This window comes from Mesoplodon bidens, assembly GCF_964165515.1.
Source record: "Mesoplodon bidens genome assembly, chromosome: 3".
NCBI classification, from domain to species: Eukaryota; Metazoa; Chordata; class Mammalia; order Artiodactyla; family Ziphiidae; genus Mesoplodon; species Mesoplodon bidens.
In genome coordinates this window covers 125,445,323-125,462,161 of record NC_138178.1, presented here as the reverse complement: position 1 = coordinate 125,462,161, position 16,839 = coordinate 125,445,323, and the positions used below count along the sequence as shown (strand labels likewise).

Genomic DNA, 16,839 nt, shown 5'->3' with positions numbered 1-16,839 from the left:
TTCATGGTGATAATGCTGGTATCCCTAAGTACTCCAATTTATTAAAACCAGGCATATATCCCTGCACAGCTAATAGAATGAATTTAAACTGAAAGTTCTTACAACTTTACTGAAAAAGCAGCAGTTGTTCTGTAAATTGTCACTACTAAAATTAGAGGCCATTGAGATAGCTGTGAAAAGATTCTAATTTTGGGGAGAAAAAAGAAAACTCAGAATGTTGCAAAGCTAGACATCTAAGTAGGACTGTCAAGCAATTCACATTGGAAAAAAGCTTTTTTAAAACTGGGGAAATTTGGGATTCTGTTCTTTACTTTGATTCCTTAGGGAAGCTATTACTTCACTAATTTAGTTGCCTTTTTATTATTTTAGCACATCTTTATAAAATATTTATTTGTATTTATTTTTTTATTGAGGTATAATTGACATATAACATTATATTAGTTTTAGGTATACAGCATAATGATTCAATATTTGTATACATTGCAAAATGATCGCCATAATAACTCTAGTTGCCATTGGTCACCATACAAAGTTACAAATTTGTTTTTCTTGTAATAAGAACTTTTAAGATTTACTCTCTTAGAAAGTTTCAAATACACAAAACAGTTGTTTTAAAGCAAATACGCTCCTTAATTTCTTTTTCTCTTAAGAGAAGAACCTGGGATATGGTCTATAGGGGGTTGGCAATCTATGGCAGACTGTGACCCATGAGCCAAATCTGGCTGGGGCACCTGCATTTGTAAATAAAGTTTAATGGGAACTCAGCAACCCTCATCTTTCATTCATTTACCTATTGTCTTCGGATGCTTTCACACTACAGTGGTAGAGTTGAGTAGCTGAGAAAAAGACTGTGTGAGCCACAAAGCCCAAGATATTCATGAATTGTTTCTTTCCAGTAAATGTTTGTTAAACCCTGTAGTAAATATCCCTTCTTTAGAATGTATGTAAAATGGCAAACATTTAGTTCCAATATTCAATAATAGAAATATTAATGTCTTTTAATAGTACCTTCTGTTAGCACATTTTTAACTAGCAAATATGATCTGGGATATAAAGTATGAGATGAAGGAAAAATTTAACCCAGTACAAGATCATATTTTCTTACTACAAAGATTATAATAATTTATAAACATAAGTTATTTTAAAAATACGTTATAAATAATTTGAAAAAGAAGTGTGTTAAAGTTAAGAGCTAGTTGAGCTACTTGATATTTTTCTCTATGACTGTGGTTCTTCGTTTTGGCTAACCTCTTAAGTTTTCTGATCTCTCTCATGGAGCTCTGTTTTATGTGGCTGTTGACAATGTGTTGGAAATATGTAGTCATTTGTACTATTTCAGCAAATAGAGATCTTAAGAAGTAACTATTATTTGGCTTTACCTTCTATCACTGGAAATTTCTCTGCAAATGAGTTCAGGAAACTCAATGAAAAAGAGTCTAGTTAAAAATAATACATTCAGGGGCTTCCCTGGTGGTGCAGTGGTTGAGAGTCCGCCTGCCGATGCAGGAGACACGGGTTCGTGCTCCCATCCGGGAAGATCCCACATGCCGCGGAGCGGCTGGGCCCGTGAGCCGTGGCCGCTGAGCCTGCGCGTCCGGAACCTGTGCTCCACAATAGGAGAGGCCACAACAGTGAGAGGCCCGCGTACCGCAAATAATAATAATAATAATAATAATAATACATTCAATTAGGAAAATTCATCTTTGGTTAGGTTTTATACGTATAGTACTTTAAAACCCATGTAACTCATAACACTGTTTTTATGTCTTATAGATTTGGATGATCCAGTAGTAACTGTTCATCAAAGTATAGGTGAAGCTAAAGAACAGTTTTACTATGAGAGAACAGTGTTCCTCCGGTGTGTTGCCAATTCCAATCCACCTGTTCGGTATAGCTGGAGACGTGGCCAGGAGGTGTTACTACAAGGATCTGATAAAGGAGTTGAGATTTATGAACCCTTCTTTACCCAGGTAGGAATTGAGGTATAGTATTTCCACCCCACTCTGCTGGATGCCTTTCTAATTCAGGCAACATGCAGTACTATATCAATTTGAAAAGATAATTTCTCCCATTCTGACCTTTGAAAAAATAACATGTGCTTGAAAGATCAGAGGACTCAAATAATGAAGAACAATTTGTTTATTTTTCATGTGGTAGTTAAACTGATAATGTTTACTCTTGAAAACAATTTAGTGTATCCTAACATATTTCTTTGTCTATAGGTTTGCCTAGGTTTCACTCTAAAGTACGTAATTATGCACTTGCTGCCTGCTTTGTTTTTTTGTGGGAAATATTTCTTAAAGAAGAGATTTTGATTTCCCCATTTGCAATGGTAAATACATTTTAAAAGAATGAAGAAATCGACTTGAAATTTATTTGGTTTTGGTTTTAGGGAAAAAGTCTGTCTAATTTTCTTTGTTCATTTTCAGTTTTGATTTAATTTAAGTATAGAACCGTAATTATGTAAAAGCTAAAATATCAGTCAATAAAAACTTATTTAATAAAAAGAAAATTTGAATTAATTTTATATAGAGTGAATGTAATATGGAACATTCTTCTGTAATGTATTTTTTTAAATTTTATTGAAGTATAGTTAATGAATTAATAATTCTTGAGGATAGTTAAGTTGTAAGAATATTTAAATACTGTTATTATAAAGATTTTTTGATGACCAGAAACGAACACAAACCTAACTAACAAAGAAAAAGTTTTAAATAAAAAAATGTACTTTGAAAAATTTTCAAAATAATTGTGACCATGAATTTAAAAAAAAAATTATATGGGTAATAAGATAAACAGGAATTTGACTACATTGTTAAAGTTTGCAACATCATATATCTGTAACTAGGGAAGTATATAACCAAATTTAAAGTGTAAATATTCTACTTCAGAATGTTAAAGATTATTAAAAGTTTCACATCTCAACTCTCTAATAATACAAGATTATCCTGAGTTTTTAAATTTACCAGCATCCCATATTTTGTCATTAAATACGGCATTAAATAAATATGGCAATTCATTCTTTAATTTTTACTAAAATCCTTTTTTTTTATTTAGCAAAATAACTTAAAAATTTGTCAACAGTATTTAGTTGCTTGGATGTCTATAACGTTTAGAAATCCAAATAAATGATCACCTATCATTTATTTTATTCTTTTATTGTCAATTTCTTCTAAAATATAGACATTGTTAAATTTAGAAAACATAATTTTCTGTTTCAGATGATGTTTAACATACCAAGGCAATTCTAGACACATATTCACTAGGTACATAATCACTGTAGGCAGTTTCTTACCTGCAGAAAGGTCTTGTCACTTAGAAATGAACACATGGCCCTTGTCCAAATTGGGGAAAAACTTCTATACTTTCAAAATAATTAAGAATTTGATTTAAAGTTATTAAATAAGCACAATCAAATTTTTCATTCATTTTGAATTTGTTAGTTTCTGTGTTAGCAACTCTTAAAATATCTGTCTTACAAGAACTCTAAACTAGTAGCTATTGATTCTACCTTTTAAAGGTAACTTTTATTTTCCCTTCCTTCTTTTTCTTTCCCCATTCTTTTGTGAGAAAAACAACTTTTTAATTTGAACATTTCAATACTGATCCTTTGTTATGAATATTAGCTTATACTATGCTGCATAACACACACTTTTTCTTTTGCTATACTCAAAACTCTGCTGCTTGGACCCTCTGAATTAATTCTCCTAAAAAGTATTTAAGAAACAAACTTTTCTTGAAATTCTGTGCTCTGGATTCACCTGCTGTAGCTGATAATTGCCAATAACATGTAGTTATAGCTCCTATTTAAAAATGTCTTTCCTGCCTTTGGTTACTTGATTATGTTGTTTATCTCTTCTTCTGAAATGGCTATGTATTTGGGTTTTATTTTGTGTTTTTTTTTGTTTTTGTTTTCTATATTTATTTATTTTTAACTTTTTATTTTATACTGAAGTATAGAATGTTGTGATAGTTTCAAGTGTGCAAGAAAGTATACATATACATGTATCTATTCTTTTTCAAAATCTTTTCCCACTTAGGTTGTTACATAAGATTGAGCAGAGTTCCCATACAGTAGGTCCTTGTTGGTTGTCCAGTTTAAATATAGCAGTGTGTACATGTCAATCCCACACTCCCTGTATATTTATATCTGTCCTAAAAATTATGTAGAAATAATACTTCAAAACTTTTATGTTATATATGTACTTAACTTGTTAACATTAAACATATTTTGTAGGCTGGATTGATAAAACTCTCAAACAGCAGCACATGGAAAGTTTAGTTCTTATAACCACAGAGAATGTTGGATTTCTCACAGACAAAATGTTGTCAGTGGTTTTTCTTCATACCACGTGTGTTGACATACTGAACATGGGCCCAATATACACAAGTCCAACCATATCACATGACTTCTATTATCTCTCCATGGAATATAGCAATAGGTTCCTAACTGGCTGTCATGTTTTATTACAGAAACCTCCAATCATCTGAGTGATCATTTTAAAATGTAAATATTTTTCCTGCTTTAATCTCTCCAGTGGCTTCCCAATGTTTACAATAAATCCAAATACGTATCGTGACCTACAAGGCCATGTTTGACCTTGCTCTGTCTTGTTCTCTCTTACCTTCTGTACCTTATTCACTGTTTTGGTCACACCCGCCCTAGACATGTCTAGGGTGTGAATGTTCTCGATTCCTCCAAGTAGAATGTTATTTACTAGATAATATGGCAGGGATCTACTTAACAACAAGCACTCATCACCTGAGAAAGGCTTTCCCTGACAGATCTATCTGAGGTAACATCTTTTCCCTTCCACAGTTACTCTTTTCTAATACCCAGTTTTTTTGTTCTTGTTGTTTTTATTTGTTTTGTTTTGTTTTTCCCTACAGCACTGAAATTATCTTATTTGTGTATTTGGGCATAAACTCAATGATTATAGTGACTTTGTCTTTTCAACAGCTCAAATGGTGCCTGACACATGGAAGATTCTCAATAAATATATTGAGCCAATATTCCCATGGAGATGTCTGGATTTGTAACTAAGGAATAGTTAAAATTATTAGTAACTTCTGAATCACTCTCTGTAACTCCATTCCTCTTTACCCACTAAAGAAAGCTTAGTGAAATGTGAATGATATTATAATTAAATCAATTATAAAGTATTTAATTTCCAAACTGTTGATGATTTTCTTGTTATAATTTTTAATTGATTTCTAGTCTAATTTCACTGGGTCAGAAAGCATACTCTCAACAATTTCAGTCTTAAGAAATTGAGACTTGCATGGTGTACTTGCCTGTGATGTACCTCCATGAATGATCCATGTGCACCCACAAAATGTGCATTCCAAAATTGTTGAGTTTCAGATAGGTCACATTTGTTAATTTTGTTGTTCAGATATTCTATGTATTTCCTGATGTTTGTGTCTGCTGTCCTAAAAGCTATTGAGAGAAATTAGTTAATGTCTATGACTATGGCTGTGGATCTGTCTCTTTCTTCTTTATTTTTATCAATTTTTGCTTTATATATTTTGAAGGTATATTATTAGCACATACAGAATTAGGATTTTTATATCTTCCTAGTGGATTATCTGAGTGTATTATCTTCCTGGTAAGTTATCATTCAGAGATATCCTTCTATACCACTGGCACTGTTTCTTGCCTTAAATCTGCATACCATATTTGCTTTAGATTTAAAATTAACTTTGTTTTGTATCCTTGAAATGCTTCCCAAGGTAGACTTTGTTTTGTTTTGTTTTGCCTTCATAATGGCTTTGCCATTTATAATGAGATAAGAATGGTGTTTACTTTTCCTTTTGCCTATCAGGTTAGTGTGTATGTATATGTATTCTTAGGTGTTATTGATTTCTTGGACTATTGTTTCCCATCAACTGCCACGTGTACTTTATGAAGAAGAAGCTTTCCATTTTAGCTTTGTTTGTATTGGAGTACTTCAATAATATTTTAATTTATTTTCATAGATCTATCACCTCTGTGGCTTCATAGTGTAAATAAGATCCAGTTAAAATGACTGAGATCTGTTTTGTGCAAGATATGGGCAACTCTCTATCAGAGATATAGAGGCTACTAGGCAAGTCTCCTCCTCTAACTTCGATAAACATGAGTAGAAGTCAAAATAAACAGTGATTATGATACAAAGTGAAAATTATTGTCAAAATAGAGGCACACAATAGTGCTATGGAGAGAACATTCAGGATGGAAAGCAATAGCATGTGTAATATACAGAAGGAAGACAAAATCTTCAGAGATTGGCCATGTCTCTGGATGGCTGGAATGATAATTGGTATATGTAGGGAACAGTGGACTGTAAATCTGGGAAGGCATACTGGGACTATATCATGGAAGGATTCAAATGACAGATCATAAGTCTGCTTATTTTTAATATTAGAAAATTAAATTTATTTTAAAGATATTATGTTTTGCTATTCAATAACAATGTCTTGTTTTAAATAAAACAGAATTTCAAAGATAATGAGATATATCTACTCCACATGCACATTCATACTAAGTTAATACCTATATCAATTTGAAGTGAATATTTATTTCACCATCCTGTAGAAATACAAAATCTTGATTATGCCTTTTTATAGATCATGTTTCCAGAATGAAATTGGTATGTGTTCCTGAGGCTGATATGAATTAAAAAGTATATACATCTAAGAGGAATAATTATCCTTTTCATACTTCCACTCATTTAATACGGAAGATGTCAGCTAGTGTATACTGTTATTTATTTAGAAGTTTATTATAAATTAGTCATTAGAGCTACAAAAAATGAGTGTAAATTGGAATGTTTGGTTTTTTTTTTTCTCTTTACCAATATCTGAAAGTAAATATTAAAAGAAAGTTTCAATTCCTTTTCTAAGTAAAATAGAAATACTGCTTCAGGCAATGGGCATTATTTCACTAGACAATGTCACCATTGGTAAGGGCCACTGACTAATGCATAGGATGCCTTCCCTTTATTGATTTTATTTAAAAAGTAGTTTTAAAAATTTAAATACAGGAGTTTCAGATAATTTTGTGAATGTTAAAGAAATGTGTACTTAAATTTTACAAACTATATGTACTCTTGCTATTTCTCAAGAACTTTTGTAAAGATGTTCATGACATCATCTTGTATATTGTAATTACACCATTTAATTACAAGACTGAATATATTTACATCAATTATGTAATTAGTTATAATTAGGCTAATTAGACTAATTATACAATTAGACAATAATCAACTGAAAATTCCTTTTTACAAATCATGGAAATTCACATGAAAAAAGACTTCCAATATCACAGAATATTAAATTTATATGTTCACAAAATAAATTAATATTATGAAATAAAAGTTATAAGTAGTAAAGTCTAAATCATTATAAATATACTCATATGTATATGTACATGCCATTTGATAGCATATATATATGCACACACATGTATTATATATTCTCTATTTTGTTATACATTATGATATATTTTTTAAAATATTCTGAGTTTTGGGAGTTGTTTATTGAGAGGAAGAGAGTCAGCCTGAATGCTTTCCTCCTTTCCTGAATGTGGTGAATTAATTGAGTGGGGTTCAAATTCTTCCTTAACTCTGCCTGTTATTTTCTATATTCCTTTTACAGATTTTGTCTGTATTAGCCCCTCTCCCTCTTTGACATACTACATAGAGTAATCTTACATATTAACCTAGATGACTGTCTCGTAAGTTCACACACCTTGGTAACTTCTTTCCTGACTGCAAGATGTAAATCATCTTAGTTCACCCAAAACGATTCTTCAGTCAAATGAGAGCTGAACTTTGGGCAATTGTGGACCTAGAATTCACAGTAAAAGTTATTCCTCCATTTTGTCCGTCCTTCTCGTGTGTCTACTTTGCTGCTCTGATCTGCATAAGAATTAACTAAGATATGCTGTGCACAAACCGTTAGATTTATTGGACTATATTTTTTGGTCTTTTAAAGAGTGGGAATCATCTCAAAATAAGGCTGTTTAAGCCTTAAAATCTCAATTACTACCCAATTTGTAGTCTTTACTTTTGGATAACATAAACACTAGCAGCATTCCTAATCACAAGAACTTAGGTATATAAAATATTTCCAGAATGCATCTACTACAAAAATGACCTCTGTATTTTAATGGCCATAGCTTCATTGCTGTTGGTTCAAATGTACTTGATTGTTTTATCAGTCCCTTGGGGCTTACTTCCCATTGCTAATAATTGACAGTTCAGTTCTTCTGTGTATGGCCCCTAGCTCAGCTTCTTAAATCTGTCTTTCAGCTTACCCTAATATAAAGATTTTTTTTAAATTGTTATTACTACTATTAGAGTCAATGTGGCTCTAAAAGGTTTACTGAAAACATTATGTGCAGGACAGTGAGTTGGCTCTGTTCTTTTCTTGTCAGCAATCTTGACTGAGTTGATAGCATGCAAAGCACTGCACAAATGGCAGGAATGGAATTTAAAGTGGCCTTATCTTATATAATGGAAAAGGCAGTATTCATATAAATATATAATGTAAATGACAAAAAACATATATAAATATATAAACAAATACAACTGGTATAGACAAAACATATTAACTCAGAAAGTAGAAAGAATGTAGGAAAAATACTTTTAGAGACTCTTTCAAGGGTAAGAGCTTTTAGTTTGAAAACTCTTCCTTGAAATAATGACTGTATGAAAATATTCAAAATAACTGTAGGGACATTTGTTTAATGGGTAGACAGCTATGGTGGGTGGAAATCATGTTTAAAATATTTTCCAACAAGAGGGGGCAGGTTTTGAAAAAAAATAATCAGGTAGACAAGTGGCATTCAACACAAAATAAGTAGTATTAGAATAAATTAAAACCTACGCTCACAGCCCATCTAGTTGGCCTCTTCCAGGCTCTGAAATGTAATGTCAATCAATTGTCTTCATTTCTCTACATTCCAGCCACACTGATTTTCTATCTAACCCTCCAACAGGGCAACCATACTACAGTGTTAGGTCTCCTCAGTTTTGGTTCCTACTATCTTTATTGTACTATATGTGATAACTCATCTTTCAAACATCCTTCTAGTCGTTCAAGTTTCAGCTCAAAAGCCTTAGAGATACCTCTCAGAATGTCCTATCCAGAATAGCTCACCACATCTCCATCTCTCTATCACATACCTTATTTGATTTACTTGACAGCATTTAATTCTTGTAAAAATCATTCTCTGTCTTTGTTTAGATATTTATTGTTTCAAACATGTAAAGTTTAATGTATTTTTCACTGTGTTCCCAGCATTTGGAAAGTACTTAGAGTAAGGCTATAGTTAATTTTGTCTAAACATTTTTTCATTGAAATATTACATATATATATATAGAAAAGTACTTGAAACATAAGTGTATAGCATGATGCGTTTTTTCACAGAGATCAGATTTCGCTTCGTAGCATGAAGATCAAGAAACAGAACTTTCGAGCACCTCCTCTATGGTTGTAGTTAATTTAAGTCAAGAAACTGACTCTCTTGTAAAATTTGATAGACAGGAAGTATGGCATAACATTTGAAAGAATTTGAAAGGATTGACTTTCTGTGATACAATTTTTATTTTTTTACAAAGAATAGGGAGAAGCAAGAGAGTTGATGGTGTATTCTAGTACTGCAAGTAAAAATATTTAATTGTAGAAAAATTATAGAGAAAGAATCAGACAGTTTCCAATTGATTATTAATGTGGCAAGTACTATAGAAAGGGCAGAGAAATTACAAAGTAATAAGAATGATACAAGAAATATAGCATCATACACAAAGGACAGAATGCATAGTGGGAAAAATAAAGTCTAATTTTTATAGATTTTATATTTTTGTACCTTTTATTTTTAAAAGTCATTATGATTATATATTATAACTACATTACTTCTTGTAGAATATTATGAGTGGGAAGACCAATTTTAAGTATATCCTGTCAACCAACAAATATTTATTAAGCGATGGCTATAAAAGGCTCCCTATTAGGTGTTATTAGAGATATAAGATAAATCTGCCCCTAGGGGCCTCATGATTCAGTTAAAGAACATAAGTCAACACATTGAATGATAATTTCATAACCAAATACTCAATAGTGAGTTATAAATAGATATTTTGGTATAAAAATGAAGTAGAAGTTCCAAAGGAAGAGAATTTACTTCTAACTGAGAAGGTCAGAAAAGAGTTTACAGGGTAGATACAGACTTTTCTGAACTGCACTTCGGTTTAGACGGGAACAGAAAAAGATTAATATCAAGGGATAATTTTCTTAAAAAAACAGCAGAGTGGAAATCATAACACCTTAAAATTGTGATTAAACTAATTTGATGGGGATAAATATTAACTAAAAATAATAAATTAATACATAATAACTAAACTAATTTGTGTGAGGAATAAGAAAAAAGTAAATTTGCTTAGACTGCATAGAGTTTCAAATGACACACTAAAGGTTTTTGAAATAACCTTTCAGAGTAGGAGAGCTATTTAGGGTTTTCTAGCATGAAAATAACATGATGAAGGCAAGTATTGTGGCAGCATGCAGAGAAATTAGAATAAAGGAGAGCGACAGTTCTCAATACTAGGCAGTACATTACCTTAGCCGAAATAAGCTCTCAAGATGTATGTATGTATTCATTAAATCAGTGGTTGTTGAGGGACTACAGCAAATATGCCTATAGATTGAAAAGCAAAGGTCATTCGTGAAAGAAACACTAAAGAATAATCTAAGGCACTTGATGCCATTGAATGTGGGGGAATGAGAAACAGTGAAGAGTGAATGATGACATGAGTCTTGAGTCTGGATTAGAGGAGAATGATAAGGTGATCATTAAAAAGTAGCACAGGGGGCTTTCCTGGTGGCGAAGTGGTTGAGAGTCCGCCTGCCGATGCAGGAGACACGGGTTCGTGCCCCGGTCCGGGAAGATCCCACATACTGCGGAGCAGCTGGGCCCGTGAGCCATGGCCGCTGAGCCTGCACTTCCGGAGCCTGTGCTCCACAACGGGAGAGGCCACAACAGTGAGAGGCCCGCATACTGCAAAACAAAACAAAACAAAACACAACATCAAAAGAGAAAATTTATATGAGGTGATGCAGTGAGTGTAAGTGGAATGGAATGCAATGGTGAACTCACTGAGTTTGATATGACATTGTATGTCTTACTGATGAAAATCTTCGTCAGTCAGTTATCGAAGAACTTAGGTTAGAGGTCAGAGGTATACATAGAGGTGGTGGAAGAGGACATGCATAGAGAGGTCAAGGGGAATCCGAGAGAAAAAATTCAATCTAGAAACAGAAGAGACAAGTCTAACTTGTTTGTTGGCAAAGTATGTAGTGGCTTTTTTGGGGGTAAGGGCTCTGTAATGCAAGAAGAAGTCGATAAATGTAAACAACAACAAAAATAATGGTCAAAAAGAATTAGAGAACCAGGATAGATTATCTTAAGAGATCCAGACGGGGTGTGGAGAAACTCAAGTGCAGGAGTGTAATGGCTAGCAAACATTGCAACTAAAAGGACAGGAAAAGTTTTGAAAAGCAGGATTTCATTAATTACAATACTATTCGTGATGTTTTTTAAGTGTGATTTTTTTTTGCTTAGAAATTTGTCAGGTATTTATATATAAATGCTAATTGAAACCATGATAATGCATGAGATTGCTCTAGGAATATAGTATAGTAGAAGATTGCAGACTAAAATTTGTATAGTAGATAGAAAATGAAATAGAATACAACCAAAAAGTGTCTAAATTATTATATTTATAATTTTTTACCTACACACAAGGAACTGTCAAAATAGCCAAGGCAATCTAAAGTGTTAGAAGTAAGCAGAGAAGTACAGAAGCATAAAAAAGAAATAAAGATTTATTGAATTTTAACAAAAGAGCATTATTAATGACATTAGAAGATACAGTTTCAGCGAAGTGTTGAAATAGTATCCAGAAAATATGGAATAAAAAATAATTTGTCAGTGGAAACAGAAACAAGAAATACTGGCAGAATATGATTAATTCTATGTGAATAAAGAGACTTTATCATTAAATATGCATCTAAATGGCACTGTTCATCCTCTGCATATATTTGAGAATTGTTATCACTGCATGATTCCTTTTAGAATGTTGACTATGTATATTAACATCTGAGTTCATATCAGGTGCCAAGCAGATAATAAATTCTGGATAAATAAATATGCATAAAGCAAAACCCTGAGTGGTGAACGATACGTAGTCATAGTACTTTTAATTGCAAAAATATTCATTTAAAAGGTGTCTCTCTATGCTAAGTCCTGTACTACGTGCTTAGAACATAGGGCTGAGAGCAAGACAGACATAATCTCTGCCCTCTAGGTACTTATTGGCAAGGGGAGGAGTAAGGCAGAAAATAAATCCATTACCAAAATAAGTGGAAAAATGAGACTGTTATAAAAAGATATAAGCAGATCTCATAAAAATGGATTTCTCCTTTTCCAGAAAGTAAGGAAAGACTTACCTAAGGAAGTGAGGAGTGTTGGGATTTAAGAATGAGATGAAATTGATTAGGCATAGAGAGATGAGGAACCAGGCATGTGCAAAGGGTCCATGGCCTAAGGAAGCTGAATGTGTGTAAGGCATTACAAAAATGAGAGGAGACTGGGGAGGCAAGGAGAATGCAGGTCATATAGGGTTGACAGTCATGTTAACAACTGTTATGTTTATGTTAAGGACAATACCATGTTATTCCTGTGATTTAAGCAGAGAAATGGCATGATCAGATTTCCATGTTAAAAAAAAGTCCTGATTCTAGATTAGATGATCATGCTTGCTTGGATTCTTAAACTATACAAAGCACAATCAGAAATTTCTCAGCTGAATGTTGGGTTTAGAGCATTACGTTTAAAAATAAATAAAAGAATGTTCAGAATTGAACATGTTGAAAGGTCAACAAAATCTGAGATAGAGATACTGAATATATGAATAAGATGTAATAATTGAAAGCCTAAGATTCCTGTTACTAAAGAAGAAAGCGTAGATTTAGAGGAATAGACTTGAAGTCCATTTTTGCATATGTTGAGTTTTAGGTACCTATGAGACATCAGAATGGACATATTGAGGTAAAAAATTGGCATATACGTTTAAAACTTGAGGGAGAATTTTGGAATAGAGGTAAAGACTTGAAGGGGGCCAGGAATAAATTCATCAGGTTTGTAGTATAAATTCATCAGCAAGGATAAAATCATTTAAGGGACTTTTATAAAGAGTGATTAACTGTAGAACAAATAGAATTCCAGAGAATACCAACAGTTAATTAAGTGTTGAGAGGAGAAAGAAAAGTGAAGAAATCTAAACAACAACAGTCACAGAGGTAGGAGGAGTAAGATGTATTATCTCATTCAAAAAATTATCTGAGTCAACAGGTTCTAGTATAACATTCTTTCAACTATGCTTTGTAACTAAGCACACTTTTATACGCATTGTATATAGTTAATATAAATGAGAACTCTGTAATACTTTGAGAGCATGTTTTAAAATTTTGGATTGGCCAAAAAGTTCGTTCGGATTTTTCCATAAGATGTTATGGAAAAACTCGAACGAACTTTTTGGCCAACCCAATATAAATTCTAGAACCATACACTCTGACTCTGTGTATATTCCTGTGGGGTGTATTTGCGTCTGTTTATACATAAAAAAGGCAATATCTTTCCTAAAGAAAAATTGAAAGATAGAAGATTATTATTTATCCCACTGAGGAAAATGCTAAAGGTGTGACTGTTTTAAGACTGAATTTTGACAATGAATGAAAGGAATTATGACCAAATACCCATGCACACTGAAGGAGAGACTCATTTGACATGTGGAAAACTCTGTGTGCCTGCATATGTGTGGGCAAGCTTTTTTTACTGCAACTGAACAATGTCTTTATGTATTAAATCACTAAATATTCTGATTCTTCTGAATAGCGTATCAAAGTATTGCAATTTTTAGGACTTGAATGATGTTACTTAAGTAAAATAAAATACATGGTTCTGTACAGATGTTATCTGGAAAAAATTAACATTTTAAAAATGGCTCTACCAAATATGATGTCATTGGCAGACTTTTCACCATCTCCATAATTAAGTTACTTGTGAAAGGAACTATTTTGAGAGATGCATTAATAACGTTAGATGGTAAAGAAATCCCAGGAGACCTTATTTGAATTGGGCAGGTTTCTTCCTCTTCTTATTGTTGTTGTTTGTTCTTTTTATCTTTTGAACAATTTCAGTGTTTTTGCATGGCCTTTTTTGGCTCATCAAGAGTGTGTAAGACATTTTTGACCACTTGCCTGATTTGAGTCTATCTGCAATTTTGCAGATTTACCCAGGAGACTTAAACCTTGAATTCCTGAACATAAAGTAACACGAATAATAATAATATAGAAACACTCATGAATACTTTATAAATGCAGTTTAAGATTTATCACCTGTCATTGCTCCATATACACAAAATATTTATGTATATACATTTAATTATCTATCATTAGATTGACCTCATTAACTTTGTTTTACCAACAGTGTTTCATTTATTGACTCTTCAGAATCCTTTTCTTTCATAATATTTCATGTTGAAGTCTGCATAGGTTACAGTGTTTGTTGAATAAACTCCATTATTAAGTACACTGTTCTGATCTTTGCATAATAATTTGCATAACTATGACCAGAAATAGATTTCCCCCCTTAGGAAGCTAGTTTGCAAAAAAAAAAGGGGGGGGGGCTTCCCTGGTGGCGCAGTGGTTGAGAATCTTCCTGCTAATGCAGGGGACACGGGTTCGAACCCTGGTCTGGGAAGATCCCACATGCCGTGGAGCAACTAGGCCCGTGAGCCACAACTACTGAGCCTGCGCGTCTGGAGCCTGTGCTCCTCAACAAGAGAGGCCGCAACAGTGAGAGGCCCGCGCACCGCGATGAAGAGTGGCCCCCGCTTGCCACAACTAGAGAAAGCCCTCGCACAGAAACGAAGACCCAACACAGCCAAAAATAAATAAATAAAAAAATTAAAAAAAATTAAAAAAAAAAGATATAAATTTTCATTGTAGTCAGTTAGTTTTTATCTCCAAGCACATTACAGTTTGATTTTTAAATGCAGTAGTTTTTTTTTTGTTTTTTTTTGGTTTTAATTTAGGGCATTTTCCTTAAAAAATGACAATCTGCCATATTTTGGTAATATAATTTTAAATACAATGCCATGATTCATCCATTTATTAATTTTGGTTACCATTGACTTTTTCTAATGACTTTTTCTATATTTTCAGGGTGAAACAAAGATATTAAAACTAAAGAATCTTCGACCTCAGGACTATGCTAATTATAGCTGCATTGCTTCAGTGAGGAATGTATGTAATATTCCTGATAAGATGGTGTCATTTAGACTTTCCAATAAAACAGGTACGTAACTACCTCTGAATGTTTTATGTCTGTTATCCACAACAAATGTTTAAAAAGTCTCTTTAACTTTTTTATACACCAAATGATTTCTATAGTGTATGTAAGGAACAAGGCATCTTTTCTTTCCAGAAAATTCTGTAGTATCTAAAAATCTTTTAAGTGGACACTGTAAAATTTAATTGTAATATGCTCCCATGTATTATGTTTGTTTATACAGCAAGTAAAATTATAGTTCCTTAAATAATGTATTCATAAATGTCACAAGCCAGCCTATATTCTGTTCAAAGAAATTGCTGAGAAGTATTAGATTTTTCTTATGAAAATTTGAGCTCTAAATTGCTAAAAGTGTTTTGTGATTCCAAAACTAAGTAAAAGAACCTTTTTCTTCCTCTGTTTCATGTCAAGAAAGCTAATTGGTAATTTCAAGTAGGTGTTTTTAGGAAAGTATTTTTGTAGAAAATGTCAAAACATTAGCAAGACTGCAACTTATGGTTAGCCTGTGTTTAGTAATATAAACCTCAGATTAATTGCAAACATATTAAGAAGAAATGTCTAAATGAAAGAGCAAAGAGAGCATGTGAATGAACTATCTTTTATAAGGTTGTATATAAAGAAACACTTAAAAATTAGAATTTGAACAGGTTTTGAGAAATTTTCATTGGCAATTAATATGAATTTTTACTCTTAAATCATTAGATTAAAATATAGAGTTTTAAAGGTACTTTTCCCATTAACAAAAACCTTGAAAAGTGTGGGCTTTGGTGTTCCTTGGTTTGGATCCCAGTTCTGTCACTTATTAGCTCTTGGATCTTGTTGAGCAAGTCACTTCACTCTTCTTTGCCTCAGTTTCCTCATAAACTCATAAACTTATAGGAAGGAATTAATGAGTTGATGTATATAAAGCATGTGGAACATACTTTATTCATTCCTCTGACAATGAGCTAGTAGTTAGCAACTCCATCCAGCTCATTTGGTGGGAAGATTAAACCTAGGACTTTCTGCAAAGATGAAAACTTGTGTGCTCATACTTTGATTCATCAACATGTGTTCCACTGAGTTGTTCAAATGTTGAAAGGTCATTCTTTTATTTATTCATTCATTTATTCATGCATTTATTCATCAGAAACTTATTGTGTTCCTATTATGGGTCAACAATGATAGGCATAGGGCTATTGGCTAAGATGTAAATTGCCTTAAACTAAGAAATCCTCTATTAAGCACTGGATAAAAGTCATTAGAGGAAATTAAAAGAAGAATGTAGCAGACAAAAAGAAACTGTATCAAGAAAGATGAGAAGGACTTGATGAAAACTGTGTTGCAGGAAAAAATAGAATTATAAAATCTTGTTGGCCCTAAGACTTATAAAAGTTAACAATTTTATTTCACTTAAAAGAACAAATAGGATATTGAGAAATAAAAATCAGATATTAATATAA

The 16,839-nt window shown here is 32.5% G+C and overlaps 1 protein-coding gene across 5 annotated transcripts in view; it reads left to right on the top strand.

Annotated features, from left to right (window-relative positions):
• MDGA2 (MAM domain containing glycosylphosphatidylinositol anchor 2) overlaps positions 1-16,839 on the top strand; it is an 820,633-nt gene that overhangs the window by 503,190 nt on the left and 300,604 nt on the right. For all 5 annotated transcript variants that reach the window (XR_014015308.1, XM_081227678.1, XM_081227679.1 and 2 more), the window contains 2 exons: positions 1,774-1,970; positions 15,271-15,403. Coding sequence is in view for 4 of the 5 variants with exons in the window: in XM_081227678.1 (XP_081083804.1) it covers positions 1,774-1,970; positions 15,271-15,403 (330 nt within the window). In the remaining variant the exon portion in view is untranslated. The remainder of the gene's footprint in view (positions 1-1,773; positions 1,971-15,270; positions 15,404-16,839) is intronic.